Source organism: Ascaphus truei, unplaced genomic scaffold (genome assembly GCF_040206685.1).
Source record: "Ascaphus truei isolate aAscTru1 unplaced genomic scaffold, aAscTru1.hap1 HAP1_SCAFFOLD_545, whole genome shotgun sequence".
Lineage (NCBI taxonomy): Eukaryota > Metazoa > Chordata > Amphibia > Anura > Ascaphidae > Ascaphus > Ascaphus truei.
Genome location: NW_027456876.1, coordinates 35,399 through 54,618, shown reverse-complemented (window position 1 = coordinate 54,618; position 19,220 = coordinate 35,399). Strand labels below are relative to the sequence as shown.

Genomic DNA, 19,220 nt, shown 5'->3' with positions numbered 1-19,220 from the left:
CTTGGGTAGTTCTGTTGTGAATTCTAACTTTCTTTAACCTGTTACCAATATTAAATCCGTCCCGTCAGAGAAAGTAACATGAAAACGGGTTAGAATAGGATGGAGGTGTAACCAGAGCTCTATACAGGAGAATGTGGGTGGCCCTTAAAAGGGCCTTTAGGTTAATTGTATGTGAATTCCGCCTCCGTTGGTAAGAAGTGTCACCGTTTAGCCTCCGAATCCGTACAGAGTGCGGCCCTGGCGCTTGAGCGCATACACCACGTCCATAGCGGTGACTGTCTTCCTCTTGGCGTGCTCGGTGTAGGTGACCGCGTCCCGGATTACATTTTCCAGGAAAACCTTGAGCACCCCACGGGTCTCTTCATAGATAAGGCCGGAGATGCGCTTCACTCCTCCTCTGCGAGCCAGGCGGCGGATCGCTGGTTTGGTAATGCCTTGGATATTGTCACGAAGAACCTTCCTGTGCCTCTTGGCACCGCCTTTCCCGAGCCCTTTTCCTCCTTTGCCGCGACCAGTCATTCTGAAAACTTGAAGAACTACAACAAGCTAATGAGGTAACAGCTGTGCAGCTGCTGCTTATATGCAGTATGGGCGGACCTGATTGAAAACCACACACAAAACCTGAGGGGAGGAATGTGAATTGCATTATTTGAATTTACCTGATTTTGATTGGCTGAAAAAGGTCTTTAAGCTGATTGGCTCAGTGAAAGCCGTTAATGTTTAAAAAAAATAAAGGCGCGCGGCAATGGGATTGGTTGGGAGTTTATCTGCATAAACAGTGATCAGATTTGCTTTGCTAGTATGGCACAACTCACGTGAACCAATTTGTGTGTTATCTATTTCATTTATGTAATTAGATAGTGTCTACATCTATATATTTGTAAATGTAATTCATGTTTAATGTTTTAGATTTCTATGATCAACTACATTCATCAGTATTTGTATATGTCACCCTCTTAAGAAAAACTGTTTTATGAATTTGATTTGACTTCTCATGGACCCCATCATGAGGTGACACGTGGAAGAAATGCAGACCGGGGTAAGAAGTACAGCAAACACATATCCTCCCAGTAGAAATGTCTGAAGTTGACAATTACTCCACAGGGTGGCAGTGCTGCTTCCAAATCCAGCTATAAGCAAACAGACACCAGACTGTGTGTTGGCTATAAAGGTACAATACCGAATAAGAACATGTGTTGGAAAAGGAAAAGGGAGTCGAAGTATTTGGCAAGGTAACACCCTCAGACTAATTAAACATAGTCAAATAATGCCACAACATCACTCCAAAGCGAAAAATAAAAACAGGTTACATGCATTTATCCCTAACCACTTTGCTGTTTGATGTGTGTGTTGTGAGCCCTTGTAGAGGTTACATGGATACACAAAATGTATATAATTACTCATTGATAAACTATAGAATACATTATTAATAAGGATAAAATAAAAAAAAATTCCATATACTTTATAAAACATGAATATAAATGTGTTTCTGCAATTATATCTGCGTTAAACAAAGAAAAAAGAAACAACAACTCAAACTATAAGCAATGGTGTATCTCTTAATATAATATGTTTAAATGAATAAATACATGTGTATACATTTGGGAGGGAGTGGCTCAGCGAGTAAAGACACTGACTGGCACTGAGATTGGTTCAATTTCCAGTGTCATCTTGTGACCTTGGGCAAGTCACTTTATCTCCCTGTGCCTCAGGCATCAAAAACATAAAGTGTGAGCTCCACAGGGCAGGGGCTGTGTCTCCAAAATGCTACGTAAAACTAGCAGTTCTAGACAAGAACAAACACGTATTATTATTATTATTATTATTATTATTATTATTATTATTATTATTATTATTATTATTACTACATTGTAAGCTCTTCGGAGCAGGGACTCCTTTTCCTAAATATTACTTTTATGTCTAAAGCACTTCTTCCCTTTATGTGTTTTTGTATTATTTGTTATTTATATGATTGTCACATGTATTACTGCTGTGAAGCGCTATGTACAGTACATTAATGGCTCTATATAAATAAAGACATACATACATACATACATACATACATACATAACATATGAAAATGCCCTTCCCCTCAATACCCGACTAGCACCCTCTCTATCCACCTTTAAGACCCAACTTAAGACACACTTGCTTAAAGAAGCGTATGAATAGCACTGTGGATATTCTGAACACAGGATACATAAAGCTTGGCCCCCTGCAGACGGACTTACCAGAACTCCCTCCTACTGTCTCTGTACGTTCTCCCAACCTACCAATTAGACTGTAAGCTCCTAGGGGCAGGGTCTCCTCTTCCTTAATGTTACTTTTTTGTCTAAAGCACTTATTCCCATGATCTGTTATTTATATTATCTGTTATTTATTTGATTACCATGTGTATTACTACTGTGAAGTGCTATGTACATTAATGGCTCTATATAAATAAAGTCATACATGCATACATACATACATACATACATACAAAAAACAACAAAAATAGTGTACTTGTAAAGACAACACAAGTTAAATAAAATATACAGTGGACATTTTGGGGCTGTGATTTTCAACTGGGTTCCACGTGCCCCCCTCAGGGGTTCCTCGGCCGCCAGGGGGGTGCTGGGAAACCACTCCCAGCTGTCCCTGTTCCGGCGGTGCGACGGCTCCCCTGTTCAGCAGTCGCCTCCCGGTCACTGTGATCCTTCCTCTCCCTCCTATCGTTGCTGGTTATCGCGTTCAACTTCCATCCGACAGGAGGAGGGAGCTGCGGACCGGCTCAGCACCGCAGGCCCCAAGGTGAGAGACTGAACAATTGCACTGCAATGCTTTTGCTGAAACTAGAGGTTATTGCCCTTTATCTTCCTTTATGCAGAGAAAAGGACATTTCATAAGTCAGCGACGCTCTCCCTCTTGTACCTACTGCAAACCTATCATTTGTGCTTTTAGCTAAATCAATATTAAAAAAACAGCAGCGCACAGCCAAGGGAGCCAGGTTGAAATTGTAATAACCCTCTGGTTACAGCTCCTTTGGGTGCTGTTTCATTAATAAATATATTTTTTTATTACAATTTCAACCTGGCTCCCTTGGCTGTGTGCTGCTGTTTTTTCATATTTCTTTACCGGGACTCTTCAATTTGCAGCTGATCAGGCCACACAATGACAGTAAGAGGCTATAGGAGTGGATAAGGATTGATATCTATGCAAATTAAGCAAAAAGAAAAAAACTCAAGAAGAAATGTGAATATTTTTGCCTTATTGATGAATGCAGTGCATATGCACCTCCAATGAGGCTGCAGCAGTGTGGGACACCATCATTGACTATTTCCTTCAGGAGGGTTTTTGACCAAGATGTCTCACTAATCTCACCACACTACCCACTCCATGCAAGAGTTTTCTTTTTCTGTCTGTTTATCTTTGGGCATTATCATTGAATTATTGTGTTCCAGAACTATTAGAGCAGGGGTGCATAAACTGGGGGGCACAAAACAATTTTTGGGGGGCGTGGGGGTTGAAAAGGTCCAGTGCTCTACCCCAAGGCATTTAAATTAAATGCCGGGGGATTGCGTGAGGCCTCTGCAACTGAACATACTGAGATTCAGCTGGCTTCAGATGATGCATTGTCATGGCAACGCAGCATCACATGACGCTGTGGGGTCACATGATATCACATCACATGAACCTGGCATCATTTGACACTGACTGGAAGGTCAGGAGGGGGGGGGGGTCGCAGAAACAGAAGTTGGGTCTTAAAGGTGGATAGAGAGGGTGCTAATCGGGTATTGAGGGGAAGGGCATTCCAGAGGTGTGGGATAAAGGGGATATAAATCCTATCACCCGACCGATAAAACAGGAGCACAGCAGCCTGGTGTACATGAACTGCTCTGCTGTGAGGTTAACAATATGTATCAACCAATCACCCACCCTGTCACCGTAGTACTGTAACCCGGTGTGAAAGGGTTACTGTGTTGTGAGGTTGATCACAGCTGACTGTTGGTACGAATCCACGGCAAGCAGATACTGCAGTGAGTGACTGAACAGCTTCCTGCAGAGACAGCCCGGGATTTGTAACAAAGGGATTAGACACAGTATGCAATTGTAGCAAATGAGTGACTATGTATCAAGTGTTCTATTCCAGCGCTAGCAAAGTTAACAAGGTAATTAACCATGACACTAACTCTTGCATGCACTGTCCCCTACATCAGCATTGATCATTTTATATCGATGCTGATGTGCTCGAGGACATGCCTAAATCTAACACAGCAATGAAAAACAAAAGTCCCTTAATTACGAAAGAGAGCCTGCAATGCTCTATAGCTGCACACAGGATTGTAGTGATAGTAAATACTATATGAACGCTGGGACTCCGCAAATTGAGATCAGTATCAATGTATGTTGCGGTAACAATGATTGCGTCCCACGTGTGTGGGGGAGTATGGCCAACGCGCGCGTTTCACGTAAGAACGCTTCTTTAGGGCCCGCAACTCACGTTTAATGCTGTTTCAATTTAAACCCCTATATTTTATATTTGTTGATGACATTAAAGAATGATTTTAACACAGTTACATTACTCCTTCTGTGATAGAGTGCTCCTTCACTAGGTTTCCTTTTTCTCTTAGCTTATGATTCTCGATTTAACACAACAAGGAGGGCAAAATAAATTGCAATTTATTTCCTTAATAGACAAACACACGACAACCTCAGAATACACTTAATACAACACTTACTGGGATGGGGAACAAAATAAATTGTCCTTTGCACGAAAGCTGCAGAAATAAAATCTCTGGCATAAAGTTCTTTTGCCTAGGTCGCAAGTTGCCAACCTAATAACTCGGCCAAAAGAAGAAAGTTCGTAGTAGTTGGTTAGAATTTGTTAGTGAGGCACCAGGGCTAACGAATTCCGGAGCTTGGGGTAAATATTTGGTTGCGATGTTATTAACCCCTTGCGTCCTGGAGCCGCTACCGCTGTAGGCGAACAGAATCTTGTGCAAAGATTGGTTACAGTTTAGTTATAGGTGGAGCGGTTCAGGAGGCATGTGGGTGTGATAGGTGATTAGAGTATGTTGATATGCAGCTAGGTGTGATGACTCAGGAGATTCCTTTCTCTCCTTGTCCCTCTCTCCCATCTCCTGTCACCCTTTGTACGCCTTCCCACTCCTCTCCTTCACCTTCTACCTCTCTCCCCTTGCCGCAGCATGTTCCCCGCAGGTCCCGCATACCCACGCGCTCCCTTAACCCCTGCCTTGATCCTCCCCGCTCCCTCTCCCCAGCGGTAGCTCCTTTACCTTCCCCTGTGGTGCCATCCGTCCCATTGCCTCCTCCTCGCGTGGTGCTCGTGGCGCGGCGTTCCACGTGCCTGGTGACGCGTCCGGTGCGTGCACCCCCTCAGCCCATGGAGGACGCACGTGCATGCTCCTCCCTGCCTTTGCTGGCCATCGCGCGGGCACCCTCCTCTTGGCTCCGTCCCCCTCCTGCGATCTTCCCCTGCTCAGTGCAGGCCGTGCCTGTGTGGCAACCTCAGGTTACAGGGGGTGCACGCACAGACTCTTCTTATCAGGTTTCCCCTGTCTCCGCCTCCCAAGCTGTACAGGCCATTCCCCTGACTGCCCCTTCTGTCTCCTCCTCTTCTCCCCCTGACCTATCTCCTGCTTCTCCCACTGCTCTCTCTACTCCTCCCCTCTCTGTCATTGGTGCACCTTCCTTTATAAGCCCTGCCTGTCCACCTCTTCCTCGCTTTGCATAGTTCCTGTTTCCCTGTGTGTACCTGACCTATGCTGTGCTCCCTCTGTGCTCCTGTGATTACCTCCTCCTGTGTTACTTTGGATTTCCCTGGCTTTGACTCCTGCTTACCCTGGACTACTCTGCTCTCTGGTATCCCTTTGAACCCTGCTACACATACGACTCCGCTGACCTCTGGCTTCCTAGGACCTGGCTTGCCCTCTGACGACTCAACCCTCTGGATCCCTGAAAATTGGCAAACGGACACGACTATTCTCACGGACATTCCCCAAGCATTGCAAGTATACTCTAACAACTCTTCCAACAGGCCCAGCAACGCTATACCAAACTCCGGGCTTGCTCCCACTGCTGTGGGTGTGTGGTATCATACCGTTCCCACCTCAGTACTGGGGTCTAGCTTGGTCTGCGGGCATACAGGCGTGACACTAGGGAGCGGTGCAGGAAACAGGTGGGAGTGATAAGGAGATCAGTGGATGTTGACACGCAGCTAGGGGGCGGTGCACACTTGTCACGTGTCAGTGATGCAAAGTACCATCACGTGACGAGAATGTGAGGTGGGGCCAGATCCAGTGTGGTCATGAATACCTCTCCGTGCGTGCTCACGTGGTGATGTCCACGGAGGTTCCTAAAGCTGTAGGTAAGGAGGGAGTGTGCCGCAGGGGACGCGTTCCCCGATTCCTTACACTAGGCTTGGGGGGCTGCTTCTCGGTGGAGCAGAGCCATTGTCACCCCAGACACTGCCTCACCTACTCCACAATGTGTATGGGACTGGCAAAGCCCCATGGCGTGATTCCCATTGGCCAGCTCAAATCTACCGCTTGCCGACATCTCACTCCCCTGTGGGGGTCTAAGATGCCTAGACAAACCTCCCTCCTCTGATTGGTGCAGACGGATGAGCCCTCATCTTCTCATTGACTGCACCGCCACAATCCACGCTGTGGCTGGTCGGCGGCCTCTGCTCCATGTTAAGAATAGCCGTCGAGGGCTATGTAAGGAGTGGGGCCAATCAGGGAACCAGAACATCTCTGGAGTCGATTGGAGACACGACAGGTGGGTTTTTCAAAAGTGCTCTGTGGGAAACAGAACTGCGCTTGATGGGGAAGCGCCGGGGAAGCCAGCGCAAATTTGGAGTTGATGGGAGACATGGCTGGTGGGGGATTCAAAAGTGCTTTGTGTAAAAGAGCACTGAGAAGTGGGAAGATGATGTTTGGGGCAAGCCTACAGAAGCAGGCCCCCGCACCTGGTTGAGGCTAGTTTCTTACTCCAGGCCCCCAGTTGGTTAGTGTTTCACTGTGTTCATGTAATTTGTGTGTTTTCTAGCTTGCCAGAATTAACTTTTGTTTATTCAATTATTGTATCATGTCTGGTGATAATGATCCCTGTGCTTTAGGTGTTAAAAGTTCCTGTCCCCTGTTACAAGAATAACCCTCAACATTAACTGTCCAGTCATGAGTTTCATCCCATCATGTTTCAGTAATGCCTATAATATCATACTGCTTCCTGGAAGCTATTAATTATGAATTCAAGCTCACCCATTTTATCTGTCAGGTTTGTTGCATTAGCAACACGTATGTAAAATAAAAAAAATACATATATAGTCAGGCTAGTTCTCCTGGCTACTAAGTCTGCCCTCTCTGGCAGTAAGTCCTGGTAAAAGCAAGCTTGCCAGGAGTTATCATGGGTTTTCCCCACTCACAGTAGCTTCTTGATTGACATGGGAGACGGTGGGACAAGGCCTGTGTGTGTCCAATCATTGGATTCAGACATGATACTTACTTCCCTTGTACTTAAGGAGCTGCACTGCAAAATTTAGTCAGTGCCTCTACCTCAATGAGAGAGGCTGGTCTACCCTAGCAACTGTGCAGGGCTCTGCCAAATTTATACTCCCTCCCCTAGGGGAGTGGAGAGGGAGACTATACACTTTACTCACCAGGCAGTAACGGAAGAGCATGGACTGCTTCAGGTGCCCTTGGCCTGGAGTGGAGGTCCAGAGTACATCCTGAGGTTGAAGCCCCAAGAAGTGAGCTGTGTATGCTGTAACATCTGCCAGTGCACTGAATAAACTGATCCTGTTTGCCGTCTCAAGCAGTAGGATATATTTCAATCTATCAGGGGGAGTGGAAGTGAGTTCTCCTGCAGGAATTGTCTCCACATCCATGGAGCTTGCAAGAGATGGAGGCGCTGACACAGAGAGAGAATCAGATCCAACCCCAGAAGCCTGTTCTTTGTTCCTCCACAACATCGCAGGAGACTGACATCTACTGTAGGCCAGCAGGTATGCACCACACCATGTAGTAGTGAAATCTCCAGAGGGTGGGGAAAATATTGCAACACATACATAGTGCAAACGTGTAAAAAAATGGCAAATAATGTTCTAACGAGTGATTGCCCACTCGTGGTGTTGGTGATTTTCAAACATTTGTGTAGTATACGAATCTGGTTCTGAAGGAAGTAACAGGAACCCTCACAGATCATAAAACAAAGAAGAAAAAATGCAGTGCAACACAATTTAATATAGCACAAACAAGAGCAAGACGCTGAATCCTGACAGGAGTGGAAGCTGCACTAGGCAAGCTATTTCAGAGATGCCGGGCACATAGTCTATCTAGGCCAAAGCCAATGTAGAGGGAGAAAGGGGGTGGCCCGGTATTAAAGGGGTTGCACCCCATTTGGCCATCCCCTGACCCCACTAGGGAGACAAGGGGTTAACGGGGCTGCAGTCCAGAAATGTGGTTTAACCCTTGTTATAGCATGAAAATGTATATTCCCCTGTCCCCATGCTTTATTGTTATATCTTGTTATATCAGTGTCTGCATCACACACACACTGGGATCCATCCGGGAGGGCAAGGGTTAATAGTTCTTTAGTGATTATAGCCCTTTGTGTAATTTCCCCGCCTTTTCAGGCACCATTTTGCAGAGTCCCATAGGCCGCCATTAGAGTTCAATGCATTTCAATGGCGGATCTTGCTGTTTTGGACCTGTTTCCCTCGAAGACCAGCAGGTGGCGTTCGAGAGGAGGAGCGGCGGTGTCCCATTGTAAGTCAATGGGCTCATTGACTTCAATGGTGATTCCTCGACGGCGCTTTCCAGGAACGAGTTGGCTGCCGTCCAAACAGCAAAGCGGATACTTTTTCTGAAAAAGAGCTTTGATCACTGATTAGTCAAGTTCAACGTTAAGTGGCATGGGAATCTACAGTTCTAGGGCACCCAGAAATATAATTCTTTTTGCCCCTAGTTCCTAGACCTCCCCCCACTCGACCACCACCGGGTCCCCGAATCCTGGACCCCCGAGAAGGGTCGCGCCGAGAGAGCAGGTCGCGCCATAGGTTCCAATGGCGGCGGCAGAAACAGCTCAGGAATTTGACTAAGTCCGAATAGCTACAAACCATCAATCCATACCTCCGGTTCCGGAGGGTCCCGAGGGCCAGGGTTTGGGGTACCTGTAGGAACTGCTCCGGCATGGCTGCAGAACCATCCTTGATTCTCTTTGACCAACCCGACGGAGTATGGACCCCCTTGAAAGTTCAGGAATTCTCCCATAGACTTCAACGGCGGCCAATTTCCATTGACCGGCTATGGCGGAGAAACCCCATAGACTTCAACGGCGGCGATGCCCCATTGAAAGTCTATGGCGGTGGATTCCCATAGCCGCCAACGGCGGCGGTTTGCCATTGAAAGGCTATGGCGGCAGAGCCCGTTGTTTTCAAAAGGGAATTTAGTGAAAAACCGTGATTTAATTTACAGCGGAGTTTTTTGTATTAAAATAGGAAACGGTTTAAGTGGTACAGTGGCGACCAACTTTGTTCTAACTCGGCTAGCTCCGCGAATTTCAGAATATCCCGGTGATGTGCGGTTTTGTGTCATTTTCGCCCGGAGTGTATTGCGTTATTTTCGCGCCATGATTTAAGCATTTTATTCCCGCTGTCTGCAAATCTGCAATGCCGTGTAAAAACGCATGGGGGCGTTTGCGAGCTGTTGTCTTTGAAGTCTAATACCTTCGCGGTTCAACCTACACAGTCTGTGCGTGCGCGCGCAGTAATAGTAAAATTGCATATTTAATTTCTTTTAAAGTACAGTACTGTACATGCTCGGACCCTGTTGGGGTGAAGTGAGGGGGTTCCTAACATCTGAGGGCAAAATGAATTTTATTTCTAGGTGCCCTAGAACAGAAGTTCCCACGCGAATTGACCAAGTTCCCACGCCAATTGCGCGCTCATTGCTCTTTTTTTACAATGTTGCCGATCTTGCGGCTTTGCGGTCAGGCAGTAAAAAAACAGTGCAGCAAGCCTCTACATTTGTTACACTGTCAAAGGAGCAAATGGAAACAATGTGAGGCAATTCAACATGTTCTTTTATTGGTGGAGTCAGTACAAAAACATTTATTTCCAAATACTGTACAATGTTGAAACATTTAAAGTGCACAGCAATTCTAACCATCAACACACAATAATACATACTGCAGCCTTTAATAAATTCTTCTGCCACATTGAAATCGGAGAAACATTTACAAAACATTTGTACAACATGGAGATACCTGAAAAATGGATGTTTATACTGTATGAATATTAATTTATAATACAGTATAAAGTATATATATATATATATATATATATACTGTATATAAAATATACTGTTTGTTTTTGGTGCATGGGGCACAGGGAGTTAAAGTGACTTGCTTTTTATGTACTGTATTTGGGGGTTGTCTTTGGGGGTTTATTCATCAAATTATTATGATGAACTGCCTTTTGAAATTGCAGTGCTATTAACTATTTCAGCCACACACCTCCAGAGTTTTTAATCCCTCCCTAGCCAAGAGTCAATCGGCTGAGTCACCCTATCCTACCAACCCCCTCTCTCCACTGGGTCATTAATCTTCTGCATATTGCCATTGTGTTCTTAATCCACCCATAGCCGAGCTACAGTACAAAGACTGCGTCTAATCACACCATCCCCCTCCCCCAACCCTTAGAGGCCTGTTGTGTTAACGGTAACGCTTTGGAAAATCCCCTCTCGAATTTGAAATGTAAATCTGATGTGCACAGCACTGTGAGAATTGAGAGTAAACTGATACTGTATTTCATCAGGGTGTGAAAACATTTGTCAGTCATTATGGTTTACAGTCACATGTTTTAAATACAATACAGTACATTCTTTAATATCTTTAAAATAAAAATATATAAATATATAAGTATAATTTAAAATAATCCGTTCTGTGGGTCTGAGCGGGTTGAATTGGAGAAACATTTACAAAACATTCTTATTCATTGGTGCACTGTAGGGGTGGCTGTCAATGATTGATTCGCAGGAAAGTGAATAAATATTTATTTTATTTTATCAGGAACCAAAAAATACAAATATAAAAATAATCAGGAATAATACATAATGCAGTCTTTATTAAGTTCTTTTGGCAGCTTGAAATTGGATAATCATTTGGAAAACATTTGTAAAACATGGGGAAACATGAGTAATTCACATTTATAAGAATATTATTTAATACTATACAGTACTGTAATGTACTGTATAATATATATACTATATACTGTATAGTAATATTATTTTTCCCGTCTTTATGTTTTCCTCATTCTGTCTGCAGTACAGTAGTTCATTGAGAGAGGAGAGGTTTTGTGTACATCATTACTGCTGTTTATATACTGTACATTTGACTGTACAAGCAGATTTGACTGGACACAACGCCCCCATCTCCCCCTAGGCCACCCTTTTTCCTGGAACGACAAGAAAACAAAAAAATAGTGCAGTTACTGTACTGTACTATATGTGCGTACTGTACTGTATTATGGCAGAACTACTGTAGGTGGCTGGTGCAGCTTTCTCTGGAAAGAAAAAAATGGAGCAGTTAGTAGGCAGTTACTGTAGTACTGTCAAACTAGTCTACTGTACACTGGAACTACTGTATACTCTGACTACTGTTAAATTCTATGTACTGTAACCTGATGGCTGGTGGTGCTCTCTCTGTAAAGAAAAAACTAACTACTGTATGCTCTTACTATCTGGAAAGAGTATAAAAAAGTCTGGAAAAAATATGTGCCATACTTACCTGTATCATACAGTACTTACAATACTTACAAAAGCCAGCCTTGACAAAGCAGTACTAGCGAAACGTACGTCGGCGATTGATGACGTCATCACGTCAGAGGGGCGGGACATGTACTTACGGTCAGAGCGCTTCCTATCCCCAGCAGGCTCCGAAATGGGGCTTCGCTTTTACAGCATTCTGTAAATAGTTATCTAAACCACGAGCGCACCCCTGGCTCCATACTGTCTCCATACAGGCGGGGCAATTTACGGTCCCTTTGCATGTGAACTGGCACTGTGTGTGCAATCATAGAGTCATTATTGATACATCTACGACCTACTGATCACTGGGCCATACAGATACTCACCTTGATACGTACCTGTGTGGATATCTGCACATGTCCCTGCTGTAGATCACCATCACACCATTCTTTACATACTGTGGTGGTAGTAACTAGGACATAGGAGTCTGGACCCTATATTACCATCTACATACGGTTCCCCATATTGGGAATCTAACATGTTAACAGACACTACTTCTGTACTGTTTAGATAACCACTAATACGCACTGCTTATTTGCTAGTAGGCTTATAGTTATTCACTGTGACTATCTACCTCAGCACGTACAGTATCTGGCTATATCCTTATCATAGGACATCAGTGTTATCCCCTACCACATACTACGGTGGGGACTATACTGATATGGGCAGTTGTCTACATCAGCATTGGTCAATATAGGCGTTTAGATAGCACATGGACTGTTACCCTGGTCCATTCGTCCAATTTTAATTCGCTGTATACTGGCTCATAATAGTATCTCACTTGACCCACAGCGTTTCCCCTATATTTTATTGTTCTGAATCACGACTCAGATAAAGGATTATATAATTTTACAGTTCACTCACTCCTCCCCATCACCACATGGTATCTGGTATACATGTTCATATATACTAGTGTGTGAGTGCTCTCCTTGGGGCTCTTGCTCTTTTGTTGTTACCCTATCTGTTTATCCCCTGATAGTAGCACCTCCACTTCACATACATCCAGCTAGCAGTAGCGAGGGTTCCCTTCCCCCCCCTCTCCCTCTAGTACTTACAATACTACAGCACAGTACTACTTTCCTAATGCTTGCCCATTACGCGCGATGACAATGGGCAACACAGTGGCAATATGGTCTATATATTTATTGCAGCGTTCCATGGTGAGCACATCGTTCCAAAAACTCATTATGCCTTTCAACAACTCGTCCTTTTTGGAGGGTTTCGCCACTTTCCGGATATCGTTCTTCAGCTGATGCCAGACCATTTCGATCGGATTGAAGTCTGGCGATCTGTCATTGGAAAGAAAGGACAATTGGTTTAAGAGCTAAAAACAGTGGGGAACAAAAATGGGACACAGTCTACTGCACTTACTACGCTGGCGTCTTCACCCAGTTGATGTCGCGCTCAAGGATATGCGCCGTTGACGCGGTGTGCTTGGGATCGTTGTCCTGGTAGAAGCGGTGACCATTGGGGAAGTCGCGTGTGATGTATTGCACTATCTCGGGCACAATGTTGTCTTGGAAGAAAGCTTTATTCATGATTCCTATAGCAAGAAAAGAAAAGTGCTCAAAAAACTGCACAATAGTACAGTACAGTGCATACGGTAAGGCAACACTAGTCAAGTACACTGCATTAGGCGACATTATATTTGATACATTTTACCTTCAAAGATGACAATGCATCCCAGTCCACGCCTAGAGATGGCACCCCACACATGCAGCTTCACAGGGTGTTTTGGCCTTGGCTTCAAAGATATGCGGCCTTTTTTGTGGAACGCAAATCCTGCAAATCTCTCCAGCGACACAGTAGACTCATCAGTGAAGATGCAATCCTGGAAAGTCTCCCCGCTGTCGATCCATGCCTGGGCCTGGATCACTCTTTTGATTTTGTTTGCGTCCCGTATCATGGGGTACGCTCTGTAATGACAAGGAATAAAAAAAAATTAGCGGCACAGTGCAGTACAGTTTGCGAAACAACACTTTTACCTCCTGTACTGTCCAGTACTAACCTCACACGTCCATATTTCCATCCAATGCTGAGTCTCATCTTCTTTATGCTGCTCTCGGATACAGTCAGGTTGTGCTTTTTCTGCAGAGTGTTTTTAACCCTTAATGCACTCCTCTCATCATTCTCGTCACTTATTTTGTCCACCAGAATAGTTGTCTCCCTACAATGTAAAGAAATTATATTGTTTTATTAATATGCAGCAATATAAAATGTATATAAATGTAATGTTGTAATATACAGTCAATATAAATATACAAAAAATGTATACCTTTGTACTATAAATATAAATATACATAATAAATATACTGTTGTAATATAAATATATGGTTCCTAACTTTGCGATTATTTTGAAAATACTGTTCCCACCAGATAGTCGCGCAATTGAAAGAAAAACTAAGTCTGTTTGAACACCCATTTTTAATTAGTGCTGGGTAAAGATCATTTTCATTATGCAATTTCTACTATGCAATTTTTATTATGCAATCTGTTCTTACAAAGTTGAAATCCACCATCCGGTTACCATAAATACTAAGGGCTAATAACGGCAACACTTATAAAGACATAAAATAGTCATTTTTACTCCGTTTTAATTTTAATCAGAAACAGGTGATCAACCAATTAACTAAAGGGGGATTCCTATATATACAGCACACAATGAGCATCCGGCAGGAACCTGACGAAGCTTATTGCGAAACATGTTGTTCCCTGCCGGAGCTCATTGAGAGAGGGACCCAGCACACTACAGGACATCCGGTGCAGATCCCCTCTTCCAGTTCCGCTGCCGGACGCGCCAGTGGGAACAAGAACGGAGGAGGAGACCGTGCAGGAGTGTACCGAGCGGCTGAGGCTGGGCCATTTTATTTGACTTCAAGTGTGAGTGTAATCCTTGTGTTTGCTTTATTTCATTTTATTTCATTGTGTCTTATTTTATTGTATTTCATTGTGTCATAGATTGTTCTATACATTTTATGGTTCACCACATGTTTGCATTTCATATGCTTATGTCTCCACTGTATACCCATTAAAGACCTTTTTTATTGTTGTTAACCCTTGTTGGCATACACTCCTTTTGGTCATCTGGGAAACGGGGAGAGGAGACACTCACACACTACACCCATCGGGGGATAATTCTGCTGAGACAACTGAGACCCCATCCATACAGGACATCACCCTCTGAGGACAAGGACTCACATAGGGCGTGTGAGTTTTATGTATATTGAGACTCCAGCATATGAGTCTGTAATAAATCCACTACAGTCAGCGTTGAGGGAGAGACACCACACAAGCCCGTGTGAGTCACTGAATCCATAATTTTATGTATTCTTTGATTAGTTAAAGTGGAAAATCAATTATCAACCCCTCCAGCATTATCCTCCTCCTTGCTTCCACCCCCTGCCCTTACCCCCCTCCCCCTTTCCCCACCCACCCCCTCCCCCCTCTTCCCCCATCCCCCACATGTGTATCTAATACACTGAGATTTTAATTCTTTTTTATCCATATCCTTTTATTTCATTCGGTTCCATCGACATCGGGAGGCCCATGAGGTTTGCGCTGACTATCTTCACACTACAACTGCCACGCTAAGAAGGAGACGGGATTCCCTTCTCCGAAGTCAAGCAGCAACCAGGAAATCATCAAAAAAGGGCCAGTATATATTTTTATATACTCTTTTACACTTCGTACACAATCACATATCTATATTCCAATTTATTTGAATAGCTTAGGCGTTGCAGCACTTTCTCCGCCACAAATCCTAGGGAGCGCCCCAGTTCAAACAACCTCCAGTAATATAAATATAAATATACATCCTATATACTGTACTGTATACCGTTGTAAGCGGGGTTGCCACCTCTCCGGGTTTCACCCGGAGACTCCGGGTTTGGCATCCCCTTCTCCGGGCTCCGGGTTTGTCCCTGAAATCTCCGGGTGGGCGGGTTGTTGCAGACAGGGCAGCACAGTAAGTGAGTTCGCATTGCTGCAGCACTCACAGATCCTCTGCATTTCTCACGGGACTATCTGTGTGCACTTCACAGCCTACTACATCCGGGTCACAGCCCTATGCTCTACTGCACATGCTCACAGGTAGGGGATCATGGGAGTTGTAGTTTTTATTAGACAAGCTCGATTGGCACATAAGCAACACAGTAACATTCCTAGAAACCCTGCTAGAGAACACACACCACCCCCATGTATCTTATCTCCTCTCTCCCTTCTCCCCCCTCTCCCTCCCCCCTCCCTTCTCCCCCTCTCCCTCCCCTATCCCTTCTCCCCCCCCCCTCTCCCTTCTCCCCCCCTCTCCCTTCTCCCCCCATCTCCCTTCTCCCCCCCCCTCTCCCTTCTCCCCCCCTCTCCCTTCTCCCCCCCCCCCTCTCCCTTCTCCCCCCCCCCTCTCCCTTCTCCCCCCCCCTCTCCCTTCTCCCCCCCTCTCCCTTCTCTCCCCCCCTCTCCCTTCTCCCCCCCTCTCCCTTCTCCCCCCCCTCTCCCTTCTCCCCCCCTCTCCCTTCTCCCCCCCCTCTCCCTTCTCCCCCCCTCTCCCTTCTCCCCCCCTCTCCCTTCTCCCCCCCCCTCTCCCTTCTCCCCCCCTCTCCCTTCTTCCCCCCCTCTCCCTTTTCCCCCCCCTCTCCATTTTCCCCCCCCTCTCCCTTCTCCCCCCCCTCTCCCTTCTCCCCCCCCTCTCCCTTCTTCCCCCCCCTCTCCCTTCTCCCCCCCCCTCTCCCTTCTCCCCCCCTCTCCCTTCTCCCCCCCTCTCCCTTCTACCCCCCCTCTCCCTTCTCCCCCCCCTCTCCCTCCCCCCCCCCCTCTCCCTCCCCCCTCTCTCTCTCTTCTCCCCTCTCTCTTCTCCTCCCCCTCTCTCTCCTCCTCCCCCTCTCTCTCCTCCTCCCCCTCTCTCTCTTCTCCCTCTCTCTCTCTTCTCCCCCCTCTCTCTCTTCTCCCCCTCTCTCTCTCTTCTCCTCCCCCTCTCTCTTCTCCTCCCCCCTCTCTCTCTCTTCTCCTCCCCCTCTCTGTCTTCTCCTCCCGCCTCTCTCTCTCTCTCTTCTCCCCTCTCTCTTCTCCTCCCCCTCTCTCTCCTCCTCCCCCTCTCTCTCTCTCTTCATCTCCCCCTCTCTCTCTTCTCCCCCCTCTCTCTCTTCTCCCCCCTCTCTCTCTTCTCCCCCCTCTCTCTCTCTTCTCCCCCCTCTCTCTCTCTTCTCCTCCCCCCTCTCTCTCTCTCTTCTCCTCCCCCCTCTATCTCTCTCTCTTCTCCTCCTCCTCCTCTCTCTCTCTCTTTCTTCTCCTCCCTCTCTCTCTCTTCTCCTCTCTCTCTCTCTTCTCCTCCCTCTCTCTCTCTCTCTTCTCCTCCCTCTCTCTCTCTTCTCCTCCCTCTCTCTCTCTCTCTTCTCCCCCCTCTCTCTCTCTTCTCCTCCCCCTCTCTCTCTCTCTCTCTTCTCCTCCCCCCCCTCTCTCTCTCTCTTCTCCTCCCCCCTCTCTCTCTCTCTTCTCCTCCCCCCCTCTCTCTCTCTTCTCCCCCTCTCTCTTTACAGTAAAGCTGCTTCAGTTCCTCCCTTTTGATAGCAATGAGGTAACCTTGTCTTTGTTAAATTAACTCAAGTAAAGTTAACTGAGGTAAACATTGTAATAAATTAATATTGATCAGTGACGACTCTGTTTGCAACAATTGTCATCAGCGTTAGTTATAAATAATAGAAATGACGTAAGGTATAATTCCATATACCATTAACGCAGCAATAGTGCCAGCAATAGCATTTTCCCTCCATCTCCCCCTGCAACTACTCTCAATATGGCTGCGCGGCGTCAAATGGCGCTGCGTTGCCATGCCAACGGGAACGTCACGTGACGTAACAGCATCACGTGATGCTCGTTGCCATGACAATGAGACGCCACATGATGTCACGACGTCATGCGGTGCCACGTTGTCATGGCGACTTGACGCCGCGTGACGTTACATAGCATCCCGTTGTCATGGCAACACAGTGTCATTTAAAAAAAAAAAAATCTCCGGGTTGACCGTCAGTCGAAGGTGGCAACCCTGGTTGTAAGATGAATTGAAATATACAAAAAATGTATACTGCTGTACTATAAATATAAATAGACAAAATATATATACTTTTGTACTATAAATATAAATATACAAAATAAATATACTGTTGTAATATAAATATAAATATACATCCTATACTGTATATACCGTTGTAAGATTAATTGAAATATACAAAAAATGTATACTGCTGTACTATAAATATAAATAGACAAAATATATATACTGTTGTACTATAAATATAAATATACTGTTGTAATATAAATATACATCCTATATATACCGTTGTAAGATTAATTGAATTATACAAAAAATGTATACTGCTGTACTATAAATATAAATAGACAAAATATATATACTGTTGTACTATAAATATAAATATACAAAATACATATACTGTTGTAATATAAATATAAATATACATCCTATGTATACCGTTGTAAGATTAATTGAAATATACAAAAAATGTATACTGCTGTACTATAAATATAAATAGACAAACTACTGTATGTTGTAATATAAATCAACAGAAATAACAACAGTATTACAGTAGATACAGAACTGTACTGTAGATGTACAGTACAGTTTTATATATTTATTTTTGTTAAGTTTTATAAATTTACTTACGTGTTAGTTACCCTTGGTGCCCTTTTCCGGTCTCTGTTTTTTCCATATGCATGATAGCTCACGGTGTTTGATGGCACAACGAGGCCAGAAGTAGCTAACCAGCATTGGATAGCAGCAATTCGGTGTCCGCTCGTGTACATCGCCTTAATTCGCATGCTGAGATCCTTTGAAATCTTTTTAACAGGTATTGCTGCGAGTAGAAAGAAATACAAACACAAGAATGTATATTCGATATTTAGTCGATGTGTATTATATGTGCTGTCAATCCACAAAATGGATGGTGTATTTATACGGTAATGACTCACATTAGAGTATGCCCACTTTCAACACCTGTACCTGGTCGCCATGCATAAAAGGTCACACACTTTGCATAGCCCACCACTCCATGATCTTTATCTGAACTTGCCCTTGTCCAGATACTGTACTGCATTGTGTCACATGCTTCCATGGAGCAACCCCGGTTCTATGGACGCAAGAACCCACTCACCTCTGCCGTGCCTGTCATGCTGAAAAAGCGAAAGGCGGTTGCCATTTCCACGCCAAGGGCAAAGCGACAGGCTAAGGCCAATAAAGAAAATCTTCTGCTGACCCCAAAGGTTAAGGGTTTAATTAGACGTAAGCCTCATTATGTGAAGAAGATATACGGTGATGTACTCTCGACACAAAACGATTGGCAGCCAACCCATCGAATCCGCAGACCACTTCCTCCCATATGCTTCGACGACTCTGCTGTAGCTGTCCCT

General features: G+C 45.0%; 1 protein-coding gene across 1 annotated transcript; it reads right to left on the bottom strand.

Annotated features, from left to right (window-relative positions):
* On the bottom strand, positions 1 to 564 carry LOC142485294 (histone H4). The gene has a single exon (XM_075584325.1). The coding sequence runs from the start codon at positions 517 to 519 to the stop codon at positions 208 to 210; it is 312 nt and encodes a 103-aa protein (XP_075440440.1). The 5' UTR covers positions 520 to 564; the 3' UTR covers positions 1 to 207.
* Between the last annotated feature and the right edge of the window lie 18,656 nt (positions 565 to 19,220).